This window comes from Mycteria americana, chromosome 2, assembly GCF_035582795.1.
Source record: "Mycteria americana isolate JAX WOST 10 ecotype Jacksonville Zoo and Gardens chromosome 2, USCA_MyAme_1.0, whole genome shotgun sequence".
Lineage (NCBI taxonomy): Eukaryota > Metazoa > Chordata > Aves > Ciconiiformes > Ciconiidae > Mycteria > Mycteria americana.
The window spans coordinates 74165572-74182217 of record NC_134366.1 but is presented as its reverse complement, the minus strand read 5'-3'; the positions used below and the strand labels follow the sequence as shown (position 1 = coordinate 74182217).

At 48.8% G+C, this 16646-nt stretch overlaps 1 protein-coding gene across 1 annotated transcript in view; it reads left to right on the top strand.

Annotated features, from left to right (window-relative positions):
- The first annotated feature begins 11775 nt into the window (after nucleotides 1-11775).
- Nucleotides 11776-16646, top strand: part of E2F3 (E2F transcription factor 3) — a 44310-nt gene continuing 39439 nt past the window's right edge. Inside the window, exon 1 of the mRNA XM_075493755.1 lies at nucleotides 11776-12390. Coding sequence (XP_075349870.1) covers nucleotides 12070-12390 — 321 coding nt within the window. The 5' untranslated portion in view covers nucleotides 11776-12069. The remainder of the gene's footprint in view (nucleotides 12391-16646) is intronic.

The window sequence follows — 16646 nt, the reverse complement described above, 5'->3', positions numbered from 1 at the left end:
CTTTTGGTTTGTTTGTTGTTATTTTGCATGGGGGTTTTTCAGTGAGGTGAGTAGGGCTTTATAAATTGGAAGAGAACAGAGAGCTGTCAGTGAACTGAGGGAGTTGGTAAGGTTGCGACCAGTGCATCTGGAAGAAAAACAAAATCTACAATTTGTTATTGGGGAGCTGATAATCAGGGGATTGTTCTTGCTGTCTGTCATGACACTTCCATTTCAAGGTCACATCTGACTTGATCTAGTCAGGCAATAGTTTGGCTTCATGCAGGAGACTGACCTGCATAACCACCACATCTCCTGGCAGCCTTCTCTGCTTCTACGACTCTCTTCTAAGTTAATGCCAGTATCCTCCATCAGCAGCATGTGAACCTGTTAAGTGCATGCACACGATGCTTGGCTCTTTGTTCTGCAGCATGGCACCCTTTCAGAGGCTTCTGGCAGTCCTTAGATCAAGAAAGCAATCTTCAGGCAGCACATTTTATAACGCTCCTCAGGCTTTTTGTGTATTTCAATAGTGCTGCCCCATTGGGTAAATCAGGAGTATGCAATTATGCTGTTGTCTTTGCTACCCTTTACCACAAAAATGAGATTTCTTGTATCTCTGAGAGATTGCATATTTACCCATGGTGTTTCCTGGAATGCAGAGAGACATAACATTTGATACAACATTGATGAAGTTGTTGCCTAGTTCATGAAGATCTCACTAATCTCAGTGCAACAGTCTCCAAAGTTTCCAAGCTCCTAAGGTTTTCCATCTGTCTCACAAGCTTAGAAATGGCATACTGCAAAATCAGATGAATGTGAGATCTGAAGAAATCTGCTGTTTCCCAACTGATTTGCTGCCATCTCTTTCCGAGAAAGACAAGATCTTCCCAGATGAGTCCAACATAAAAGTGAATTGAGGACCAAAACAAGAATGCATTTATAGCCCAGCAGAGCTAATTCAACTTGCATCATACATTTTCTGAAATTGAAATGCTAAATTGTTTATGAAAAATGAGCACAAGCCTCTCTTTTCTATTCTGCTAAGCTTAGAATTTAAATCTGAGACATGAATTATCTTTGTTCTGATTATAATAAGAAAGATATTTTACACAAAATTAAAAAAAAAAAGAGATAGAATCAGAGAAGCATTTCCCTTCTGTTCACTTTGATAAATAATAATATGCTTTGCAAGTATATGCTTCTTTCAACAGCTACTGTCTTTAGTCTCAGAATATTGATGTCTGGCTAATGAGGATTTTCATGGACTTGAATCTCTTTGTTTTTGTAAAAGATGCGTAGCAAGACTGATCATTTTGAGAATTGAATCCTAATGCATCTTTATGCATGACCAGATTGTGCTCAAACCTGGGGACACATAGGGACGAGAAACCTGACAGGGTTTTACTTGTGGGCAAGGACTGCATCACAACAGGCACTATTCCCTACTAGAAGTACAGAGCAATTTACATTAGTACCTTATCTCCCAACTGTCCATTCCACAAGCTTCATCATTTTCTAAGACTCTGACAGCCACATCATAGCACCCCCACTTTTGCAAATGGAATTTCTCCAGAGGAAAGGAGAAAGATTTGCTCATCCTTGTGATATTACTTGGAGTCCCTCCCATCTCACCACTATCACTCACAATCTCAACAGCCAGCTATTCTAATATTTATAATCTTTGTCCTTGCAATGGTACCCACGGCGTGCAATGACACTCGGTTATAAAGAGATTATTTTTCTTTTAAAGAGACAAAGACTGGTGAGATCAAAGCAAAGTCAACTGCAATGAAGTGGGGGCAGGAAATGGCATGGTTTGGTGGGAGGACGTTCTGAGAAAGGCCAACCTAAGTAAAAAGAAAAGTAGGCAAATGGGACCTTGCCAAGCATAGGTGTGCATTAAAACTGAGATTAAGAGGCTGATCAACAGCTGTTCCTGTAGCTGTTTGTCCCAGCTGCATCAGCAGCTGGTTCTTCCCTCCAGTTTGGGGGTAGATGGTATCACCCCTACACGCATTTTATGCAGAAGAGTCCTCGAGAGTGGGACGATGCCAGCTGGTCTCTACTGCATCAGCTTTTACCACCAGTGTGCGGAAACTTGGATCTGCAGCTGCACTCCAACAAACCAAACACAGCCCAAAGCCACAGCAACAAGAGAAGGCATCAGCCCTGTTAAGATCCCTTCTACAGTCAGCATAGTGCAGGGACTGCTATTAGGAACACGCAGTGTTAAGCAGTTTGTCCAGCCGTGGTTCAGCCAAGGGGAAGCCTGTGTGGGGCTGTTGTGCAGATGGAGCAGCAGCTGGAAGGCCAAAGCTGCTCGGTGAAGATCTCAACGGTGGAAGGTGAGATCTCGTTGGCTGCAATTTTCTCTTCGACCACCAGACTCCACTGTCCTGCCTGGGATGTAGGCAGCTGTGACAGCCATGTCTTCACTGAACTCAGTGCTCCCAGCGTCCCATCTTGGAAAGCAGGAGTGGTAAGAAAAGCCCAGAGGAATGGGAAGTAGTGTAGATTACCTGTTATGCAAAGATGGATGAGAAACAACTGAAACATGGCAAAACAGCAAAAATTCAACTGACCTCATTAGCTGAACTCCTGCAAAGCACAATCAAGAAAAAGTCTGGAGTTTCATGAACTCTTTGAGCTGGTGGCATCTCAGCTCCCTTTTTTCCAGGCACCTGGATCATCCCTGTCTCCACGTTGTCCCCTCCCTTGTGTTGGCACAAAAAAATTCAGTGTGGCCCTGCAGTGAAACAGATCAGGAACCGATACGAGCTAAGACTAACCCAGCCCAAATAATAGTTGGCTCTAACTCAGATCAGTTCCCCAGCCACAAGCAAAGGGAGGGGTAGCACAGGAACAGGAACAAATGATAAGTGAAAGGCAGGACTGCTTCTTCTGGTGGCAGTGACAGCTTCTGCCTGCTCATGTTGTGCATGCAACCACAGCTTAAGAGCAGAGGCTCTTAGGGTCAATGCTCAAGCCTGAATCAGCTACGGATGATGTTGGAGCAATGTTGGATTGCTCTTCCTGTACCCCATGTTCATGTGTCTCCAAAAGGCACCTAATTTGAACAGCTCTGGACAAAACAGGAATTCCCCAAATGTCTCCATTAGCATCACGCTCTGTTAGCACCTAGCTTCTGAGAGGGAAGGGAGAAGGTAGTCCCACAGGGATAGTTCTGACAACGTGTGCAAACCTTGGGCTCTTGCTAACTTGGTTTCCACTGCAGTCTAAATAGAACGGGTTTCTGAAGCCTTTATATGCTGAAATAATATTCAATAATTATTTGAAATTTTTATTATTTGTTGTAAATATTTCTGATGCCTCCAAAATGCATGTCTCGCAGTTACACTTCTGTGATGACGAAGTATGAGATTTCAGACAAGCTGCCAGGTATTGGAGAAGTAAGGCCATATTCCTGCAAAAGCTATTCAAACCAAAACAATTCAAACCAAAGAAAAATGCTAACTGATGTTATATCCAGGCATACTAAAGAGGAAGATAAGGATGAATATAACTCTACTTATAAAAACCCACTGTGAGGTGAAAGGTGGATTTATTTAAGAAAAATTTTAAAAAGCACAGTAAAGAAACGCCTCTTCACAAGGCACAGAAAAATCTAACTATGCTCTCAAGGCAAACTTCACAAAAATTCTTGATGCAACAAGTTCGTGAAATGTTAGGGAAGTTTGAAAGTGAAAGAGAAGGAAGAAAAGGATTTCCATCTCCAAAAATGGTAATGACCATACCTATCAAACCATAGATAATAGGAATTATGAAAAAATCCAGAATGAAACTTGTAATTTTGGGAGCACAGTATACTTTGTGCAACTCTGTACCTTTCTAAAAGAAAGGGCTGTTGGTTTTCTGGTTAATAAATGATAAATCTAACCATTTTGCCAAAGCCTGTAAATAAAGAGTCGGTTCCAAAAGTCAGAACATTATGAGAAACAGCCTCAGTGCATAGACTCTTTAGGCAAGCATTCAAAAAAGTAAATACAGCGTGCGATTTATCTGATCTGGATGAATGTGGAAAAGAAACCTAACAAACCTGGATTGAATTAAGACATTCCACTAGTATAACTTCCCTACAACAAGACGACTAGTTAAAGAAGGATAAAGGAGACCCTGTGTACACAGAGATTAAAATCTTCTACTTACAGAAGAGGCAGCGCCCTAATAAAGTAGTCCTGCTCCTATCTCAATAGCTGGGTTGATGGAGGGGATATAAACTGAGCACTGTGGTGCCTGTCTTGTAGGCCCTGACCCAGGGAAGGAAGCAGTCCCCCAGCCACTCGGGCAGGGATGCTCTTCCTCGCTCTCTGCCACCCGCCCAACCTCGTCCCCAGCCCAGGCTCCCGCCATGTAGCTGTGTGCTCAGCAGCCGTTCCTGTGCCGCCTAGGGAAACCTACGGGTCTGAACCAAATACCTAAGCTCTTCCTATCCAGTGCATGGAGAGAAGCAGGCACCCAAGATTAAGAGCTGGCCTTCCACCCTCAGAAAAAAAAACCAAAATGAGAAGGAAGCTTCAGAGGGGTCCTTACTCCAGCTCTTCACAAGAAGTTACTTACGGAGCAGAAGTTGAAATTTTCTCTCCTTGTTTGCCCACAACAAGCGATATTGGAGGCCTGGGTTCAAATTTGTCTTCTGCCTGCTTTGGAAAATGGGTTTGAACATATATCTCTGTCCTAGGAGAGTGCTGTGGGCACCCTCCAATGGAGCTGTTCCACTGCCAGCCAGACCACTGTTGGAGCAACTCCTCAACAAATGATGCAAGTGATCGATCCAGAGACCTGGATTGCAGCCCTTGCTCCAGTGAAGAAAACTGGAGAAAACTCCAGAAGATGAATTGAAACAGATTCCTATCAGAATGCCCTGGAACTGTTTCTCACCCAAAAAGTCCCTAAATAAACTTGCTCTTTAAAAAGAAAACCTTGAAGATAAAAATACACAAAAATGAACAAAACATATATTGTCGATATTATATACCTGATCTTAGTAACCTTTTGAAGCCAGTTCTTCTCCTGAAGTTAAGAGCATGTGAGGTTCAGGGCCTGCATGGATAGCTGTCCCACAGACTTCTGCATGCTCCAGAGGCCAGGAGCTGAGGCAAAGCAATCCCCTCTGGGTGCAGAGTCTCGTCACAAACAGTTGTTTAGGCTTGATTATAAGGGGATTGTTTGGTCTTTTGGAAGGCAACCTGGTCAGTTATAGAAAAGCTGAAAGAACTTAAAGATTGAAGGTCTGAGTAGTAGACTTAAGAGGGTTAGATGGCCTGAGAGCAGCTTTATTTTAGGTTGCTTTGTGTTTTAAATAGTACTTGATCAAGATGAACAAGGTTTCAATTGATTGCTGTGTGAGGCCATGGTGCAGGAAGCTACTATGGACATTAACTCTTTATGTAAAGTTGGACTGAGTTGACAAAAGGGATTGGAACTGGCCATAGAGGAACAGACCCCACGTCTCTTCTCCCTCGTAGTGAAACCCCTTGCACTGCACCATGTTCTCAGAGGGTGAGAACTGTGAGGTGTGCTGTAATCCCACAAAAGGAAAGGCAGAAAGTTGCAACAGAAGGACCAACAGCCTAGCAAGTAGCCGATCCCCTAATCCTGCAATACACAGACACTTAAAGTCATCTCGTGATAACTAGCCTGCATAAGGTCAAGTATATGTTTCTGTCTTTCCATGATAGGGGCGTAGCGCCCATCCATCTCCTCAAGCAGATAGTCAGACTTGACATTCCTCACTAAAACCCTCCCTAAAGCAGAACTATGCCGACATACAGAATTTATAACGCATGCATGATTTTTGTTGTATTTTCGTAAGTATTATTTGCTAGAAATCAAAATTATATGTTTACCAATGTATGTAGGTAGTGCAGCGTAGAAATGGAAGACATTAACAAATTTATAGATATATACAGGAGGTTTTTTTAACATAAATACATGACTACATGCAAAGAAGTGAGATTATTATGGAATATCAACAGACTGTGATGACCTTGCCAACAGTTAAAAAAAAAATAATTAACCTTGAAAAATAAACTCATATGAACCAAGCAATCATTTTTCCACCACAAAGTTCTTTTGATAACTAGGATTAATGGATGTTACACAGGTATAATGAGGAGATGCTACCAAATGATGCTGTGCTACCGTACGCCCTCACTCTAGTTAGGTGGTCTGCTGCTTTCCCTGAAACCACTGAAATAGGAGGGATGGCTCATTGGTAAAAAAGGTTGTGCCCATGTCTAATTATTTTTTTACGGCAAAAGTGACATTTCAAAGTTGATGCCTTTTAAAAATTAAGGGATGATAGTCCTGTAAACGTTTCCAGAAACTGTTAAGTAAATACACCCAGTAACTAGATCACATAGGAGTCATTTCACTCCTAAATTCTCAGATCACCTTCTTAGTAGAAATTACAGAATAAGGAAGTCAGTTTAATTTTTTTAGTTTCATTTCTCTGTTTTTTAAAATTTGGTCTCTATCCTAGAAAATATCATTATAATCCCTGTAAATTTTATAAGTGTAAACATGGTTAATGAATTTGCCCAGGGTTTAGGCATTTACTTCACAAGGGTTCATTTTTTTTAGTTAGTTAGTTGGATGTTTATTTTTAACTCTGAGTTCCAACTAAGAGGAAAAAGGGTCCAATGACATAAACTGTGTTCAAAGGTTGTGGAATCATATTAGATTATTTCCAGTAATGTCCCAAATATCTAGCCCCCTGCACAAAAGCAGAATCTGCTGTTACTTCACTGCAGCTCCATCATGTTTATTCTCAAATTGCTCTCCAGAAGGGATGCCTATATATTATTCTCTGGGAGGGTAGGCATGCCTATGCTTAAGGTTATCCAGCATTTCTCATTCTGAGACCCAGTTTTTCAATCATCTGTCACCTTCTAAAAGCTAAATCATTTGGTCTGAAATTTCACAGAGATGATGGCCTCAGCCTGACATTTTTGGCCAGAACTATTAAACTACTTGAGAAACAAGACAAAGAAAGACAAGCTGTCTTTAAAAAATCTGGCAGGCTTTTCTTTGAAGCAAAGCCTTGCAATTTGGTCAAGGATAGCTCTAATACAATTTTTCTGAAAATGAATTGTTTCTGAAAAGTGAAACATACTAAACATCACAGCTTGCAATTGTTTAGCACAGATTCACTAATGCTTAGTAGCTGCTTTGGAAGATGTCATCCTAAGATGGCAACCATGAGTGGAGGGAGCAAGGTAAAAATTAGGATCACAACCCAGACTGGAAAAGAGCAGACTTTGGCTTTTTCAGGTATCTGCCTGGAAGAATCCTATGGGAGATTGTCCTGGAGAGAAGAGGAGACCAGAAGTTCAGTTGCTTTTCAGGGATGACCTCCTCCACACTAAAGATTGGTCCATCCCAATGAGCTAGAAATCAAGCAAAGGCAGCAAGAGGCTGGCATAAATGAACAAGGAGCTCCTGACAAAACTCAGACTTAAGAAGAAAGCATGTAAGAGGTGGAAGCAGGGACAAGTCACCCAGCAATAATATGGAGATGCTGTCCAAGCATGCATGGATGGGGTTAGGAAAGCCAAAGCCCACCTGAAGTTGAATCTGGAGAGGGATGTGAAAGGCAAGGTGAAGAGCTTCTCTAGGTACACCAACAGCAAACGGAAGATGAGGGAAAATGTGGGCCCGCTGCTGAATGGGAGAAGGGACTTAGTGACAAAGGACATGGAAAAGGCTGAGGTACTGAATGCCTTCCTTGCCTCAGTCTTTACTGGTAAGATTTGCTTTCGGGAATCTCAGGTTCCTGAGAGGCCGGTGAGAAGGTCTAGAGAAAGGAGGATTTACCCTAGGTAGAGGAGGATCAAGCTGGGGAACATTTAAACAAACTGGACGTACACAAGTTCATGGGACCTGATGGGATGTACCCACGAGTGCTGAGGGAGCTGGCCAACGTCACTGGGAGGCCACTCTTGACAATCTGTGAAAGGTCATGGTGACTGGGGGAGGTTCCTGATGACTAAAAGAAAGCAAATGACAATCCTGTCTTCAAGAAGGGCAAGAAGGAGGACTGGGGAACTACAGATCTGTCAGCCTCACCTCAGTCCCTAAGAAGGTGATGGAACAAATTATCCTGGAAACTATTTCCAGGCACATGAAAGACAGGAAGGTGATTCAGAGTAGTCAGCTTGGATTTATGAAGACAAAGATATGCTTGACCAACCTGATAGCCTTCTACGGTGAGATTGACCAGTTCAGTGGATGAGGGGAGAGCAGTGGATGATGTTTATCTTGACTTCAGTAAGGCTCTTGACAGTGTCTCCTATAACATCCTCATAGACAAATGGATGAAGTGTGGGCTATGTTAAGTGGACAGTGAAATGGATTGAGAACTGTGAGGCCCAGAGGGTTTCTCATCAACAGCACAAAGTCCAGCTGGAGGCCAGTCATTAGTGGTGTCTGGTAGGGGTCAATACTGGGGTCCACAGTGTTTAACATCTTCTTCAATGACCTGGATGACGGTATGTCACACTTTCAGTGACAGCAAGAAGCATGTATCCCACCACTCTCAGTACTCCCTCCAGATGTCCATTTGCTCTCATGCAAGTTGTGTTCCAGATGTGTGATCACGAGCACATAATCCCATCCCTCCCTTCTCAACTCTTCCTTGGATGCTTGTGAAGTCAAGCTCCAAAATTTAAGAAATTGAGTTCTTAAAGGTTAATAATCAGGAAAGTGTTTTTTTATACAATCTCAGGTCTGCCCCTTGCATGTATGCATAACGATGCAGTCTTTCCTTATGTGAACATTACTCCTGCACAATTCTTCATTCGGTATGAAGGACGGGCAGGTCTCTTGTAGTATAGTAGCTGTTCAGTATTTTCTGTCCTCATAATTGTTCCATATGCAGGGCTATACATTTATTTACTGTCTATTATTATTCAAGCCTTTCTTAGAGACAGTTTTTTTAACTCAGGAACTTTTTTGCAGTCTTCATTTTTACATTGTCCAGAATCTTCTTCATGGGAGAAGTCACATTAGCATCCAGGTCTCTGGTGCAGCTTTTAACCATTTTAACATCGAGGCAAAGCTTAATCTCCATTGTTGCTTCCACTACCTGCAGCAACAGTCAGAATCCCAAAGAAAGCAATCCTCATCACACAGGCCCATCCATTTTCAGGACAAACGCAGCCTTTTCCCTAAATGACACTGTGTGGGTAAAATTGCATATCATCATACAGATAAAGACCATACTCACAAGCATAGTAGTATAGTACCACAGTACCATACTCACGCGGAAAGATAAATCACAGCTGCACATCAGTCTTAATTATAGTATCTCCTAAGCCTTTGAGTTCTGCAGGGTGTTTTCTCTGCAATAGATACCTGGATGATAACATCCAAGTAGGCAGCAATTCGTTTTTTATAGACCAACAGAGGTTCTTGGGCCTGCAATTAGCTTCCTTTAGGTAGCTCTCTGCCCGCCTGCCCGCACATTTCTCTCTATCTGGACCTTTCCCTCCCCCTTCACCTGCTGTCCTCACTCCTCAGCTTCTGCCCTGCTTTGGCCCTCAGATGTGCCCCAGTAACCTTCTCCTGCTACGAGGCAGCGAGTCCTGGCGTAGGATGCCCTCGCATGATGGGTAGTTAGCTGAAGACGGCAGAGACCATGGCAGAGGAAAACCATAAAAGATGCTCCAGAATAAGACTGAAGATGAACTCTGCGGTAGGGAGAGATTTGTGTTTCTCCCTGCTTCCGCTGAGGATATGCCTCACCCGGCCAGCAAGGTGCTGCTATACCTGCCGTGGCCAAGGAACGCTGAGCACAGCTCTCAGCTGCTTCACACTGTGCAGGGACACAAAGTTGGACATTGCTGGCTGACTCCTTAAGAGCGGTCCACAGTAGCAGAACTGCAGATTTAGATAAAATTTTAAATAATGCTAAGGTTCTGCAGAAGAACATGAAGTTTTTCATCCAAGCCCTGCTCCTGCCTGGTCTGGAAAGACCATAATGAAGACTTGGAAAGGTCCTGGATGCCCAGCCCAAACTTGCATCACCCCTAAAAGAAGTCTTCCTCATCTATTAAAACACCTGCAGTATCCCTGGGTAGGCTGCTGCAGGGTTTCCTTACTTCAACATCTATTGATCCCCAATTATCTAGATTAAATCTAATATTGCTTTAAAAGTCCATTACTTTCCCTACGGAGGAAGAGCAATCTCTTTGTGACCTTTTGTGTATCAGATCACCACTGCCATGTCCTCTTCCCCTACTTTTCACCCCGACAAAACAGAAGCCAACCTTTGTAGTAGGACACATTTTTCTGACTGTGTTTTATTGTTCTTGTTTTCCTCTCTATTCTCTCCAGGCTGTATCTTCCCTAACATGCAGTGCCCAAAATTGAATGCAGTAGCTTAATCAAGGCCTCTCCAGTGCCAAATGGAGCAGAGTTTCCTCCTTTGATGGAAAACATGCCCAGAATGGAAGATGCCCTCGTTTTTTATGTGCAACAGCATCACGCCGTAGGCATCCGCTCTGTCTGAGCTAGGGTCAGACCAGGGGGAACTATAAGCAGGGTTGCAGACTTGATGGAGCAACTTTTTGTATACCAGCTAGTGTTGGAAAATGGGGGATGTTACCAAGGGAAAGGATCCTCATCTGCCCGATTCAGCAGCGTCAGCCCAGACGTGCAGCCTGCAGCGTGTCTGCTAGGAGCCCTGGTGGCAGGGTGCGAGGGAGGGGAAAGAAAGCAAGGGAAAATCGGGCATGGCTAGTGGGTGCATGGCTAGTGGGTGCTGGGCAGGGTGGCGTGGGGGGATTTAAGACATTAAGGTGTAAGTTTAGGGGGCATTTAATAAGTGAAGATGCTGCCCAGAAAGCGGAAACGGCTGGTGGACATAGTTCCGCTCTTTTACTTCTGGGAAGTAATACAGGTCGTCAGGGAAGGGAGTGTTTTGGTGGGCGCTGTCTTTTCGTGGGAAAAAAAATGAAATGTCTCAGACAGGCTGGTTTGAAGATTTATGGGTGCAGAAGTACGAAGACGACGGAAAGTGCTTCTCCAGCTACCGGAGCCTGAAATCCCGCGTCGGGACGCCTTTAACCGGCTCCCTAAACACTTCACCTGCCCAGGCCGGCGCCTTTCCGAGCAAACCAGGGCGAGAACTCAGGTGACCCCTTCCGAGCAGCAGAGGTGCCGGGCGGGAACCCGGCGCAGCGGAACGGGGCGGGGGCAGCCCCGCGCCGCACGCACCTCCCAGCCCCTCCGGCGCGGCGGCGGCGGCAGCAGCAGCGGCGGCGGCGGCGGCGGGGTTTCCGCACGCCGGCCGGGCCAGCACCCTCCCGGGGCTGCCAGCCAGCACCCCCGCTCCGCCCCGCCCGGGGGGAGCCCGGCGGGCCCTGCCCGGCCGCGGGGCGGGGCGGGGCCGCGGGGCGGGGCGGGGCCGGGGCGCGGTCCCGCCCCCGGCGGGGTGGCCCCTCCGGCGGGCACGTTGCGGCAGGCGCCGCCGCAGCTGTCACTGTCAGGGAGCCGGCGAACCGGGATCCCGGCTCCTCGGCGGGGGAATCCCCCAGCCTCGCCCCCGCAGCCAATCGGCGGGCGGCATGCAAATCGCGGCCGCGCCGGGCGGCGGCGGGCCAGTGGGAAGGGAGAGGGGCGGGGAGGCGGCGCCCCGTTGGACGGCCGGGAAGGCGGCGGGGGCCAATGAGGCGGCGCGGCGGGCGGGGCGCGCCCCGGGGGCGGGGACATGCAAATTTGGTTTGAAAAGAGGGCGGGAAATCCGAGTTTCGCGGGAGGCCCTTGGCGCGTAACCCGTCTCCTTTCCCTTCATTCATTGTCAGCAGCCGCCGCTTCCTGGAGCCATTTTCCAGCCGGCCCCACACAGCGGGAGCGGCCCCGCTCCATCCGCCGCATCTGCCCGCCCCGCCGCCTCCGTCCCCCCCCGGCGCCCCGCATCCTGCAGCCGGGGCCCCCCCGGCACCCGCAGCCCCCAGTATTTTGCGCGGGGCCTCGGCATCGAGGAGGAACGGAGCTGGGAAGGCCGGGGGGGGAGGGACGGGGGGAGGAGGAGACGCGGCTGCGGGGACAGACCCGGAGGGAAGGATGAGAAGGGGACTCCAGCCGCCGGCCCCGGCAGCGCCGCCGCCCGCACCGTCCACGGACTCCAGAGCAGCCCCCGCCGGCTTCCCGGCCCGCTTTGCCGCCGGCACCTTCATCCAGATCCGCAGCACCGGCGCGGCGGCGGGGGCGCCCTGTGTTGTCTCCTCCTCCGCCGCCGCCGCTTCCCAGGCTCCCGGTGCCTTTGCCCCGGCGGCGGATGGGGGCCAGCCCGCTGGCAGCTCGCTGTACTGCACCCCCCACGGACCCGCCGGCAGGACGGCGCTGCTGCAGCCCGCTCTCGGCGGAGGCGGAGGCCGCCCCCCGGTAATATTTTTTTCCCCCCGTCCCCGCGGGAGGGTGAAGGGGACGGTGGGGGATCAGCGCCAGGCAGGCCCTCTCCCCGCCGCCCTCCGGGCCCGGGGGCGGGCGGGGGGGGGGAGGGCAGGAAAGGCGGAGGCAGCGCTTTGTTGCAATAAACTTTCCTGCCTCCTTCCCAGCCCACGCCGCCGGGTCTTATTTAAAAGGAAAAAAAAAAAAAAAGAAGGAAAAAAAAAAAAAAGGGGGGGAGGGGGGGAAACCCCCCCGCCAGGTCCCGCCGCACGGGTGCAAAGAGCGAGAAGCCGGCGGCGCGGAAGGGCCCCGCTTCCCCCGGGGCGGGGGGCCGGGCCGGGCCGTGCCCCGCCGGTGTCTCCGCTTCACCCCCGGAGCCGCCGGTGACGTCTGGCACACGTGCGCGGAGGCCGCGGCTGTGACTGGGAGCCGGGGCGGGCGGGGAGGGGGACGCCGCTTCCTCCTCCTCCTCCTCCTCCTTCTCCTCCCTCTGGCCTGGGACAGCCCGACCGCCGGCCGGCCGCCCCCGGCCCCCGCCGCTCTCGGAAATGCCCCTGCAGCAGGTCAGTGACTCGGGGGGTGGCGGCGCGCACCGACACTCCCCCCCACCCCCACCCCAAATTTCACCCCCCCTTAAAATTTCCGCACCCCCCCAAAAAAAAATATTCCACCCCCCCCGCCGCCACACACTCGTGGGGTTTTCTTTGTCCTCGCTGTTTTCGGGTGTGGGCTCCGCCGAGTTGGAGAGCGGGGGAGGGCGCGGGGCATCCCCGCCGGGCGGGGGTCGTGGGCGCCGGCGGGGCTCACCTGCACGCCTCCGGCGTGCAGGTGAGCCCCGCCGGCGCCCACGACCCCCGCCCGGCGGCGTGGGATCGCTGAACTCCCTCCCACCTCTTCCCTTCCCGCCCCGGTGCGCCCCTGCCCGGGCAAAAGGGGTTTTAACACCCCCCCCTCCCCCCCGCCCCCAGTCGGTGATGGTCCAGGTATGAGATGCTTGCTGTAATTCTGAAATACTTTTGCAAAAGCTCGGGAGCAGCGTTTGCCTCTTCGTGCAGCTGGGAGACCGTGGGGATGGCAGGAGCTGCCTTTCGTGTGGGTTTTTGCAGGTGTTGGTTGCTGATGGAAGTTTCAAGGCTCGTCAAATCCCATCCAAAGCGCCTTTTTTTTTTTTTTTTAAAAATAAGTATCTGCTGTAAAAGATACTTGATTTTTTTCAGTGCTCCCGGTCTTCAGCATATCGTAATGGTGATGGGTGTCAAGCAGGCTGGTTCAAGCTGCTTTGTAAATATTTGGCTGTCCTATGCGAAGGTTTGATTCCTAGAAGGTGGTGTTAAGCAAATACGAAGAGGAGCGTATGTAACGGGATGATTCTGGGAGAATAATGGTACAGGTTTTTTCGGCTTTGTGGGAGGGATGTTGGTGTCATAAGGGACTCCTAAAATTTCTCTTTAGTGGGTGCTACAAGACCATTAAATATGAATTTACTGCTTTTTTTTTTTTTTTTTGGTATAGCGTTCACCTCTCTAATGGGAGAAACTCCTGGCCATAAATGTCTAGGAAGGCTTCTTCCCTCCTTAAAGGTTTGGAAGCAGGAAGGCAATTCTGGGCTCCGCCTGCAAAAAAGCCCCCATGCAAGTTGTAAGTGAGTGTGTTGTATACCCTCAGCCCCCGTGTTTACTTTGGGGGGAGATGTGGGATGGGAGAGGAAGAGAGCGGTCAGGCCGGCGGTATCTATAGGCTCGGGCCGGCGCTCTCCCAAGGCGATAAGCCATCCATGGCATGTGCCAGGAAAGGGGCTGCTGCGCATCCTGCTCTGCCCTGACGGCCGTGCTCCCGGGCAGCCCTGAGTGCCCCTCTTGGAGCCGTGCTGGTTTGCTGCAGACCCATCTTTTAGGAAGGAAGGCTGAAGCGCCCTAGTGCTCTGCCTTCTCTTTCTGCTCCACAAACTGCTTGGCGGGGAGACGATCCAGCCCTTTTGCAGTTCTCTGGCTCCCACCTAGTTTTCCCTAAAACTCGCAGAGGATTTTCTGGGACTGTGAGGCGAGGGTATTGTCCCCGTTGGCTCCTAGCTGAGCTGTTTTGAGAAACTGATACCAGAGACTGGTGAGAGGAGCGAGAATATGCTGGGTAGTTGAGGCAGCGAGCTCAAGCGAGCAGCACCAATATAAATTTAGCGCTTGGTTAGTTGAGTTGCAAGTAGTGCATAAAGACCGAGACCCTCAGCTGAAAACAAGGCCCTGCTATGCAAAAGACTGTAGGGGTAAGTCTAAAACTTGGCCAGCACACCTGCACTGGTTAGGGTTATGAAAATACTCTATCTTTGCAGATGTAACTGCACTGGCAACCCACCCATCACTTCCAAACATAAACTACGGTATGACTGGAAGAGAGTCAGTACAGCAGTATAGTTCAGGCTGTTCAGGGAGGTGTTTGACTGTACCAGCAAACGAAAAAGTTTCTTTTGCCAAAGTAAGCTGCTTCCCCCCTGGGAATTTGTTCGTTACTTTATCTATGGTTGTGTAAGCGTAACTGTGCTGGAAAAGCCTTGAAAGGTGGCCTAGGCCATAACAACAGGCGGTTCCAGCCCCAGAGAGATGAAAGTTTGCACACTCCTCCACCTCCCAAGCAGGTGTCTCGGTACTGTCCAAAACCGGTTCCTTGCTCTGTCGCTGCCTGTCGCGGCGGCTCCTGCGGCCGAGGGTTGCTAACCGGGCTTTTGTACCCTGGTGAGCCCAGGCTCTGGGAGGCTGTGACCCAGCCTGCCCACCCTTTCAACTGGAGGAGCTTTTTCACAATTCCTGTGGAGTTAATAGAAAGTGTTACCGGGCAGATCTGAACCCCTGCCATGGCTTAAACACAAGCGGTAATGAAGAATTAACCCTTGCAAAGCAACCATCAGCTTGTGCTCCTGGGGAAAGCCTTAGCTTCTGGAGACGGGGTCAGTGCTGCTACAAGGGGCAGGGGGTCCGGCGTCCTCCCCTGCCCTCCTGCGCCCTGCTAGGGGCCGGTGCCACTTCCCTTCTTCCCTTCTGGAAGCTCAGGCCTCCCAGGATGGAAAATTAACCCTGGCCAAAATAAATAAATCAAGGTTTTCTGCTGGGCAGGCAGGTTGAACCAGCTAATGGAAGGTCTGGTAAGTGCTAGGGACCACCAAGGGAAGGCGGTGGCCAGGGAGAGGGCACGGGGCGGTGACACCGTGCCGTTTTGGTGGCAGCGAGCTTGCGAATCATCTCGGCTCTTCATGAAAACGTGGGAGAAATTAATGTTTGGCGAGGTACCCCAAAAGCATTCTCGCTGGTGTTGGCTTCTCGCTTGGTGTGAGAAAGTCACTACCACTTGCAAATCCCAGTACTTAAAAATGGGGCTGCTACAAAAGCAAGCTGCTCAAAATGTTTCTAATTCAAATAGTGGAGAATTTCTTACTGTCTTTGGGTTATAAAGATAAGCCTTTAAGAAGAGGGCCATTTTCTTAGCCATGAGAAAATGCTTAAATGGAGACACCACCCACATGTTAAGTCCTTTTTAAAAGGGGCTAAATCCTCTTAACAAGAATATCTTTAGAGAACTCCTGTGGCCTTTAGATGACATGAGCTGTGGAGAGGCTGGTTCGGCATACTTCAGAAGGGGGCGGGAGGATTTACATTTCCAAACTGAATACTTAGCACCTCTCTCATTTTTCTGGTAGTTTAGAAAGCACCTCTTCCTCCCTCCTTCTCAGCAAGTCACAGCTGGAAGGGGAGAAAAATGGGGTAACGCACAATCTTCCTCCTAGGTGTTAGGTAAAGGAGCAGGCCAAACAGGACATAAATACTGAACGAGGGTTTAAGGTATGGGAGAAAAACCTCTAAGTTGCATTAAAGAAGTGAGTAGTTAACTAGTAGCTTTTCTTTATTTTGCAGGAATAAAAAGTTTTGTCTGTGCAGAAGACATAGGTGTTTTCATATTTCTTTGCCTGATAGTTTGTGTTAGCAGGAATGAATGCTAGCATGAGTCTGGGGCCTTTGCTTTTTGAATAGCATTTAAGGGAGTTTCTTTGGTTTAAATCCATCTCCTCCAGCAACAGACTGCTTCTGAGCCCAAGGAGGTACCACATGGTCCTTTGGCACAGCTGTCTGAGGAGAGTTCAAAGAGGTATAAATCCTGATTGCCCTAACTGTGCCAACAAGCATCTAGTGGAAAGCAGGCATCCTAATAAAAACGTACAGGAATAGCCTGTATCTTGCTGTACTTGCTGATGGTGTGGCAGAGTC